Source organism: Drosophila ficusphila, unplaced genomic scaffold (assembly GCF_018152265.1).
Source record: "Drosophila ficusphila isolate 14025-0441.05 unplaced genomic scaffold, ASM1815226v1 contig_197, whole genome shotgun sequence".
NCBI lineage: Eukaryota > Metazoa > Arthropoda > Insecta > Diptera > Drosophilidae > Drosophila > Drosophila ficusphila.
In genome coordinates this window covers 4,344,391-4,354,004 of record NW_025064091.1, presented here as the reverse complement: position 1 = coordinate 4,354,004, position 9,614 = coordinate 4,344,391, and the positions used below count along the sequence as shown (strand labels likewise).

General features: G+C 44.7%; 1 protein-coding gene and 1 long non-coding RNA gene across 8 annotated transcripts in view; both read right to left on the bottom strand.

Annotated features, from left to right (window-relative positions):
- Positions 1-358: 358 nt before the first annotated feature.
- On the bottom strand, positions 359-7,232 carry LOC108097409. Its single transcript, XM_017199667.2, has 2 exons — positions 5,595-7,232; positions 359-2,658 (listed from the first exon to the last, which is right to left on the bottom strand). The coding sequence occupies exons 1-2, from the start codon at positions 7,123-7,125 to the stop codon at positions 1,370-1,372; spliced, it is 2,820 nt and encodes a 939-aa protein (XP_017055156.1). The 5' UTR covers positions 7,126-7,232; the 3' UTR covers positions 359-1,369.
- Positions 7,233-7,411: 179 nt separating this feature from the next.
- The window catches only part of LOC108097420, a 103,093-nt gene continuing 100,890 nt past the window's right edge, over positions 7,412-9,614 (bottom strand). For all 7 annotated transcript variants that reach the window (XR_001771774.1, XR_001771773.2, XR_001771775.2 and 4 more), the window contains one exon: positions 7,412-7,567. This is a non-coding gene — a long non-coding RNA (uncharacterized LOC108097420). The remainder of the gene's footprint in view (positions 7,568-9,614) is intronic.

Genomic DNA, 9,614 nt, shown 5'->3' with positions numbered 1-9,614 from the left:
GAATGATTGCTGCTAAATGCCTTGTATATATTTACTTTGCCATCGTAAATAGTTCGGATATTGAATGTTTTGTGAAGGTAATTTAAAGGTAATTTCAATGTGTACGGTCAGACAAACATACATATCGAGTACACATGCATACATATCGTACTTTTTGTTTTGTTTGCTTTGCTTATAACTTTTCTTTTCTTCTTTGTCGTGGTAATTGAGTGTATATTTAATGCCTAGAATTATATACGTAAGTCCATGTACATACAATTTATTTAGTAGGTATATTTTTATAACTAGTACAAGTATCTTTATATATATATCTGCCCTTGCTCTCCTGCCCGCCTTCTTTCTAGACTACATGTATACATAGAAGTTTCAATTCATTGTTTTAATTGCGAATGCAAACTCTTTATGCTAATGCACTTAACAAACTTACCCGCTATGAATATACTTTCATGTAGTTTAATTCCCGATTCGTGGTGGCTTTCGTAAAACAAATAAAAAAAAAATTAAGGATACAATTTGTCTGCTTACACTAAATATATATATATATATATACTTATATATATATATGAATTCATTAATATATAGCTTACGGTGATTAACTGTATGCATTTTACATTTACAATTTTATAAAATTTTGAAAAAATGAATTGGTTTTCTTTTTTTCTTTTTTTTTTTTTGCTGTCGTTGATTTGAAAGTTTCAGTTTGTGAAATATATTTTATAGGATATTTGTTTTTCGTTTTTAGGTTTATATAATTTTAAAATTGTGTATATATATATATGTATATATGTCTCTTCATATACGAGTAATGCGTTTTGTACCAAACTAACTATAGTCTACACAAAAAAAGTGGTGGTATTAAAATGGGGCATCTCCTGCAACTCTTCTCTAAGACAAATTCGGGATTGGCTACCCAAATGATCTTGGAAGGAAGTCCGACCCCTTTCTGTTTTCTTCCTCGTTGAAGATTATATATTATTTTCTGCTGTTTCTCGAATCATCGTTCGCTGTTTTCTGCCTGTGGTTGCAGTTGCATGTTCATCGATTTAATTACTAAAACCTACATCAGTCGTTTGGCACACAAGTCACGCAGTGTCGTGAACCACGGAACAGAATCCCATCCAAATCCAAATCCAATTCAATCCACCTCATCTTCTTTTGGCGACTCTCGCTTTTCTTTCTCGCGTTTCCCGGAGCCACAGAAGCGAATGTGTTCCTTGATGTTCTACCTTTCGATTCTTCTTGGGTCGGTCGACTGTTCCACGCAATCGAATAACCAGAGACTCCACCTCCAAAGTCCTATTACTCTTTATACATAACATATATCATCCCGTGCAGTGTCACTTCGGTTGATGAGCGGTCGTCTGCCAAACTAGACTTCGGTGCCGTCCTCGCCCTCGTCGTCGAAGAGCTGGCTGGTGCTCCCCTGGCCACTCCGCGTCGTCGTCACGGACATCTTCTTCTTGGGCTTCGGCGGCGGTCGCGGCGGTATCTTGGCCATCTTGGGCGAATCCCCCGAGGATCCAACCGGATGGCTCGGCGAGACCGCGGCACTCGACGATGGCACCGGCGAGATGTAGGCGGCATGGCCCAATCCCGCTCCACTGATGCTGGAGCCGGGCAATATCGTGATCCCCTGGTGTCGCACTCCATAGAGTGGCTCCGTGTCCAGGGATCCCAATCTCTGTTGCTGCTGCTGCTGCTGCTGCTGCTGTTGCTGTTGCTGCTGCTGCTGGATGAGCTCGTGGATGGGCTCGTAGATCTTGCTGGCATTCGTCGCCGAGGAAACGGAAGTCAAACTGGGCGTGGCCGGCAGCGGTCGATCCCGCATCGTGTATTGCTGACCACCAGCACCCCCGCCTCCAGCTCCGCCGGCTGAACTGCTGGCCTGATTCCCGGCAATCTTGTTCAGATTCAGGGTGGAATTACCACCGGCGGTGGTTCGCAGGCCGAGATTATCGTACACCGGTTCCGCTTGCAGCTCTGCCGTGGTGGCCGTGCCCGTTTCACTGGGATTCGGGGAGGTGGGGCTCTGGAATTCGCTCAGCTGTATGCCGCCACCGTGACCACCAGTTGCCCCCGAAGTGCTGGGCGCCCAGCTGGGTGCCCGCGGCTTGCGCGGAATGGTCATGTAGCCCTGTTTCATCACCACCGATGAACTGGCCGGCGAGTAGACCACCGGAGCGGGCAGAAACGGCGATGTGGCTCCCAGTGGATGTCCCAGTTGCTGCTGCTGTTGCTGCTGCTGCTGCTGCTGCTGTTGCTGATGCTGCTGCTGCTGCTGCTGGAGGTGATGGTGCTGCCGACTGCTGTTGGCGGTGGCAATCAGAGCGAGGTTCCGCGACTTCGGATGCTGCAGGGTCATGAAGCCATTGTGGTGCGGAGCAGCCAGTGTTTTGGTGCCGTAGATGCCGTGCGGCGTCATGTGCGTGTAGACGGGACTCGTTTGCGACGGCGGCGACCGGATGCCGTAGATGACCTGGTCGGGGATGTTCGACTGGGAGGACTGCATCGAGGGCGAGGTCGGCGGCACGCGGGCGGGAAAGGCCAGCAGGTCCGGCGGCAGGCTGTTCAGGTACACATCCTCCGCGTACGTGTGCCGTGTCCTGGGAGTCACCGTCTTGTCCACAATCACCATGGAGCCCTTGTCGTCGTGGCTCACTGCGGGGAGAGATCGAAAACGGATGTCGGACATCAGTGTCATGAAGTTCAATGTGGTAAGTGTGCTACAAATGCTAATTTTATATTAATATATTTTAAATTTATATTGATTATAGAAAAGAAACTAAACATGAAAGTCGGAAAAATATTTAATTTCTTTTGAAATTTAAATAGCAATGTAATCATTTTAATAAATACACACTTCAAATAATTAAATCTGGAAAATAATGTTATATTTATATCCCGAGCAACTTCTTCAATGATCCTATTGAACTTTAAAGATTCTTTTCCATGTTAAAGGGCTTTAAAACAGAAAAAAAAAACATTGATACAGTTAAGAGATTTTTGAAAAGCCTTTTTTAACAACGAACTCTTTTGTTTTTTTTTTGTTGGAGAATTCCTGCAAACAGAGAAGAAACAAAAATAAACCATTCCGTTTGATTTTCGTTTCGAATTTCATCTGCTGAAGGGGTTTTTCGATTGTCCAGAAGCTCTGTGAAGCGAACGCTGCTTAATCCGTGAACGGGGGAAAATAGTTTTTGACAGGCATTTCCCTTAAAAAATAATGTTTCTTGGATAATCCCTCTCCACGTGGCAGTGGCAGTGGGCAGTGCCACATTGGCACATGTCAACCAACCAACGCTTGTTGATCCAACAACAAATGCGAAATGCGAAATGCGAATGGCGAAACAGCAGAAGTGACACGAGTGCAGGGCATCAATTGCACTCAATTGGCTTTCCCCATTGTCACTGCAACTCAATTGTCAACACCAATTGGCAATTTATTTATTTTATTCTACACATCTATGGAGCTGCAAGAGGGAGTCTTATAAGTGCCACAAACTATCCCGTTTAAAAAGGAGATCTACATACTGAGTAAATAACTCAATAATGCTTCTTCAATTTGGAAAAGAACTCAAATGTTAAATCGAATTTGTAATTATATCCCTACTGGCTACCTAGTTTGTTTCACATAAGATCAGGGTTTAACTTTGCTAATCAACACAGTTTAGTTTAATATTGCCCGTAGACAGAGCAAAGTTTGTTGGTTTGTGTTCCGCTCAAAGTTTGTTTAATTTGCGGAGCGTTTCGTTCGTCTGGCTTGGCGCTCACTAATAGTTGATGAGTTGATGAGCAATTGGAAATTTAAAACAAACATCCGCCGGTGTTTTTCCCTTCCCCTCCCCCTTTTCCTTTCCCTTTCCCTTTCCCTTTCCCTTTCCCATTTTCCTCGCTTTCCCTTCTGATGAGGACACAAAAAGCAGGATGACCAACTGAGTTGCCAGTTTCACGGTGGCAAAGTCATCGCCGTGTTGCCTTTTCCGCGGAAATAGCAAGTGTGTTGACATTGGCGTTAGAGTTGGCATGACTGGTGGCCGGTGGCTGGTGGCATAGTGGTCATCATCATCATTCCATTGACGAGGGTCCCGAAAGCCGCATTCAGATGGACACTTTGGGTAAATAGAGAGTCCCACTTGTGTTGACAGTAACTCGCATCATTTGCTGCTCAACTGCCATCGTGCCACGTTAAATAAGTCATGCAGCTCCTTATTAAATGGCAAACGATTCATTACATTGTCTCTTTTCGGTTCAAAGCCCTTTGTCTTAACTTACAAAATTCCTAAAAGTATATGATCTATATCATATCATTAAAACTATCAATATCTGTGAGATTTGATTAGACGAGCTTGTGTTTTTTCGTGAATAAAAATGTTACTATTTTTTGCTAAATGTATGTGCTTTTGAAATTTCTGTTCCATCTGTCAAAAAGATTTGAAAGCAAACGTTTCTCAAAATATCAGTGTGATATTTATTTATTTGATTTATTAGCTTAAAATTTGCCCAACTACAAAATGCCTTTTCCATTGAAGGAGTCAACCTCAGGCAATATTATGGCCAAGAAGGATCCCATTCGTTACTCGAAGGATCAGAAGCTCTGGAAGTCGAAGGAGAATCTGAAGAAGGAGGCGCTGCAGAAGGACGACGACGATCGCATCCCGTTGGGAAATGGTCCCGATACACAAGTGGGATACAAAATGACTGAGAATTCTTTGACGCAGTTCAATTACTTGGCGCCAGCACTCTTTTATGGCGTACCCCTAACAATTCCATCAGACTGCGTAGATGTCATGCCCCCTCCTGATTTGCTATTGTAAATAGTTGAATTTTAACTTTGTTAAACGTTTATATGCGATTGTTAACATTTCAATTGGAAGTTCATATTATAAAGCCTTTCAAACTATTCTAACCTGATTCCAATACTTAGTAAAAAGCTGCATGATCATCGGTCTCGAAACAGCCAAGTCCCAAAGATTATTTATTGTCCAATTGGACAGCCAAGTTGTCAGTTTCTGAAATCGAAATACCAGGCGAACGGAAATGCCTAGCTTTGGCTTCCCGAAGCTTTCTTGTTTTTTATCTCATTTATAAGTTTTTTTTTTTATCTCATCTATAAATTCGTTATCAAAATATCTAACTAGCATCATTATTTTATTTCCGACAACCTTTTAAAACTTGCAAAAGAAAAAAAATGGATTTGCAGAAAAGTGACTAGATCCCAGGATCTAAGCACATAACTTTTCTATTTTATCCCTGACTTCAGAGTGGAATAACTCTATAAATTTGTAGTTTCATTCCCTATCAAACTGCCTCATTGGTATATTTTATATTTTTTGACCCATTTTTTTTTTTTCATTTTTATGATGCAACCCCTGACGAATTTCCGGTAATTGGGAGTGCAGAAAATTGACCAAAACCCTGCCTGTTAAGTCCGTAACTTTATATTTAATCTCCGATTTCGTAGTTGTAGTTTTACTCTTTAACAAAACTATTATTACTATTAGTACATTTTATGTTTTAGCATAATTAATAGTAACTGAAGTAAATAAGATATGCTCAAATAGTACTTGCTGTCCAGGAATGTTGAAAGCACTCACCATAGATCGTGTCGTCGAGGAGGGTCTTCTTGATCTCGAGTCCGTCGTCGCCGCCGTCGACGCTTTCGATGTCGGTGCGTCGCGGCGGCTTCTCCACGGGATTCACCTCGTTGAGGAGGCTCTTCTGCATCTCCATGATGACGGAGCCCTCGAGCATGGAGCCGTTGTGCGTCTTGTCCAGCTTGGAGGAGATCAGCCCGTCGCCGCTCATCATGGTGGTGTCCTTCTGATACGTTTTTATCCTGCGGCAGTACCAGAAGAGAGCCAGCACGATGACGATGAGCAGGAGGAGCAGCGATGTGGTGATCAGGCAGATGATGAGGAACACGTTCGTCTGCGGATCGATGGTGGGTGCCCCGATCGCCCCGCCCATGCCCAGTCCGTCCGATGAGGCCACCGCACCGGCGTAATCTCCGCTGACGAGCAGTTGGAACTCGGCTTCGGCGCGACCGCCGCGATTGTCGGCCACACAGGTGTAGGCGCCCTTGTCGGAGGCGCGAACGCCGACGATCCTCAGCTCGGAGGTGACCACCTGGGTGGGCTGCTCCGGCAGCGGCAGCTGCGCCACGGAGGTCAGCACTCGCACCCGGGGATCGTAGGATTGCAGCGGTCGCTTGTTGTACACCCAGGTGACATTCGGCCGGGGACTGCCCACAATGCGACAGGGCAGCGATATATTGTCGTGATTCGCCTCCACGAAGGTGCGCACCATGCCCAGAATTCTCGGCCGGCAGGCGAAGTTCTCCGATGGCACCTCGCTCCACAGCTTCCCCCGCAATTGCGGCGGTTCCTGGCAGTCCGTGGGCGGAGTGTAGAGCCTCCTGTTGATGGCGAAGTCCCGGAACTCCTGCAGTTCGCAGCTGCAATTCCAGGCGTTTCCCTGCAGCGACAGGTGCATCAGCTTGAGCAGATCCTTGAACGTGTCCTTGTGCAGATGCGAGAGCCGGTTCTGCTCCAGGGAAATGGCGCTCAGCGCCACGGTGCCTGCGAAGACGTGCAACTGCACCTGCTTCAGCCGATTGTTGCGGAACTCGATCCGCGACAGGTAGCTCAGGTTCACGAACAGGTGATTGGGCAGCACCTCGATCTCGTTGTTGTTGATCATCACGTTGCGCAGTTTCTCCAGGCCGGCAAAGGTGCCCGGATGCAGTTCCCTGATCCGGTTCGAGGACATGTCCAGTTCGATGAGGATGTGCAGACCCTTGAAGGCGTCGCGATGCACCTCCTGAATGGTGCAGTTCCGCAGATAGACCTTGTGCACATTGGGCAGTCCCGCCTGGAGGAACTCCTCGCGTCGCAGCTCGGGTATCTGGTTGTGGGCGAAGTCCAGGACCTGCATCTCGTTGCTCATGTCCTGCGGAATCTTGGCCAGCGCCTTGCTCTTGCAGTCGGCGCTCTTCTTTCCCGAATTCCAGTGGCAGTGGCACGGGCCACAGCTCTGCATCCAGTCGGGGGTGCCGGCCACAGGGGGCGGCACCACCGCCACCAGCATGGCCAGTGCCACCAGGTGGATCACTAGAAATCTCTGCATCGCCCTCGCTCGGGGATTTACTTGGTTTTCTGGGTGGGTTAACCTCTTCGCTAAGCCGCAGCGATGAGCCGCCGAACACGTGCCACACGGTCAACCAAGTGCGGCGCCACCAAGTGCTTGCCGCTTGCCGCTTGCCGCGACCTTTGACCCCGCTGCGAATTCCTGCGAAAATCTCGAAACCTGAAGGCTGTTTACGTGCTCTAAAAAATGTTACTCCTCCTCCGTGGTTCTTCGTCCTTCGTCCCTCGTCGTTTAATCCTTTTGACGCACTGTTAATTTGATTCGTGCTCGTCTCTCTCTCTCTCTATCTCTCTCTATCACTCTCTATCTCTTTCTGGGTTGCTTGTTTATGCCACTCCTTGATCCTTGCGAATGACAAGGCCGTGATTAATTAATGTCCTGGCTCTAAGCTCGCAAATAGCCGTGCTGCTGCTTTTTCCACCTGAAAAAAAACCAAGAAGAGAGCATAAAAATGCGGAAAAATTCAGAGAGTTTGTCAATTAATAAAGTGTAACGCAGAGTGTGTGTGTGTTGGTGTGTTGGGGTGTGTGTGTGGCGTTGGCTTGGGCTAAAGGATATCCCAAAAGGTTGCTAACGAGGCACAAAAAGGTGAGACATTAGCGCAAGGCCAAAAGGATTTGCCTTATTGGCAAAAGTTTGCGGTGTGTGCCATCAATGGGATTGGGTAATTAGCGTGGTATTGGAAATCGCTGCAAAACCAGCTAACACACACACACTTACACCTACATACACACACCCTTACATACAGATGCACATAAGGGGGGATTTATATAAGAGGATTAAGCTTGTCACGACACATAAAAGGTAGGAATCAGGTATTTACACACATGTAATTTTCATGCTCGCAAAAATCTTCTTAGTTGTTCATTTTTCGAGAAATGCCACAGAAAAAATGCACACAAGTTTCGCATTTCAAGCACTTTTAGGGTTTAATGGCCTTTCAAAATCTAATTTCATTTTATTAACTAAAACTATAGCCATGAAAAGATCTCCCTTGATTGCTGTTTTATTTCATGTTTTTCTCTGGCTGCAAATGCATGTGTTGTTTATTTTTCATAAATATAAAACCCAAACAAATAAATAAATGGAGAAAATAAAAGGGGAAAAAAAAGATTTATTTAAATAGTTGCAAATATCTTGAGATTCTAAATTGTTTTTTTTTTCAAATAATTGCACAGAGTAAATGATTGACTTGTTTGGTTTTAAAATAATTCAAAAATTGCTTAGAGCATCTTGATAGCCATTAAATATGATTTTCCTGCTTTGAGCCATAGAAAAAAAATCAAACAGAAATTAGACAAAAATCCTCTGCCTGTCATTTCAGGTCACGTTTATTCCGGAACCGAATGCATTGTTTGCCCAACAATTTGAAATAAAACAAATCCCAATCTCAATTAAACACATTTTCTAGGTGGTGAAAGCCACAAAGAAAGATTTCGTGCAAAATGAGTCAGAAACAGAAAAAAAAAACAGAAAAAAAGCTGGGAAAAAGCAAGGAAAAAAGATTGACAAACGGGACAACAAAGGCTGAAAAACAAGAGTTTGGCTGCTTCATTTCAGGTCCCCCGTTCCGTTCCCTTCCGTTCCGTTCCGTCCCCTTAATCCTTTTCGTCCTGTTCGTCCTGTTCGCCTCCTTTTTGGCTCTTCAGGTGGCCAAAGAGTCGTCCGTCGAGAGTCGCAGCGGCTTGATTAATGAAAATGTTGTTAAACTGTGACAGTTTGCGGCTTCTAACTGACTTGCGGCATCGCCGTCGCCGAGAGCCGCTGCCCCGCCCACAATTTACCCGCCTTGCCGCCCCCTCCGCTTAAGGCCATCATATTGGGTGGAAAAAGGGGGTGGTAGGTGGAAAATGAGCGACCCACCCATCAGAGCTTTTCTTTTAAGCAAGTGCAAACAAGACAAACGAAAATTCCACGGATGAAGGACCGCCTTTTTAGCATTGAGCTGGGTTTCCCCTTTAATTAAGCCCCATTTCGTGACGTCAACACTTTTGGAAGCCAACCAGAAACCAACCAACAAAAAAGCCCGCAAAAATATAAAAGGAAAGGAAAAATCAAGAGCCACGTGCTCGTATGTCGATCCATTTTCCGGTGCACAACAAATATTGGTCTCGCCCCCTCAGAATAAAAATAAAAAAAAAAAGGAACGTATTAAATGCCGAAACAATCAAATTACCAAAAACATTGTGCAGCTGACATAAATTATTTACAAGTGTTATCAGAGAAGGAAAATAATGAAAAAATGCCCTTTTCTTTTTCGCTTTGGATAATACAAATAGAGCAGTTCATAACTAGGTCAATTTATTTTCAATCAACTTCGAGTTTCGACGATTCTTTTAACATTGTTGATTTACTACAAAAACTGGGATGAAAAATATGAAACAATATCATCCTATTTATGTTTACACAAGAAAATCATATTTACTTTTTCTCAAAGAGAACAAGGGATTAATATATTTATTTATTAT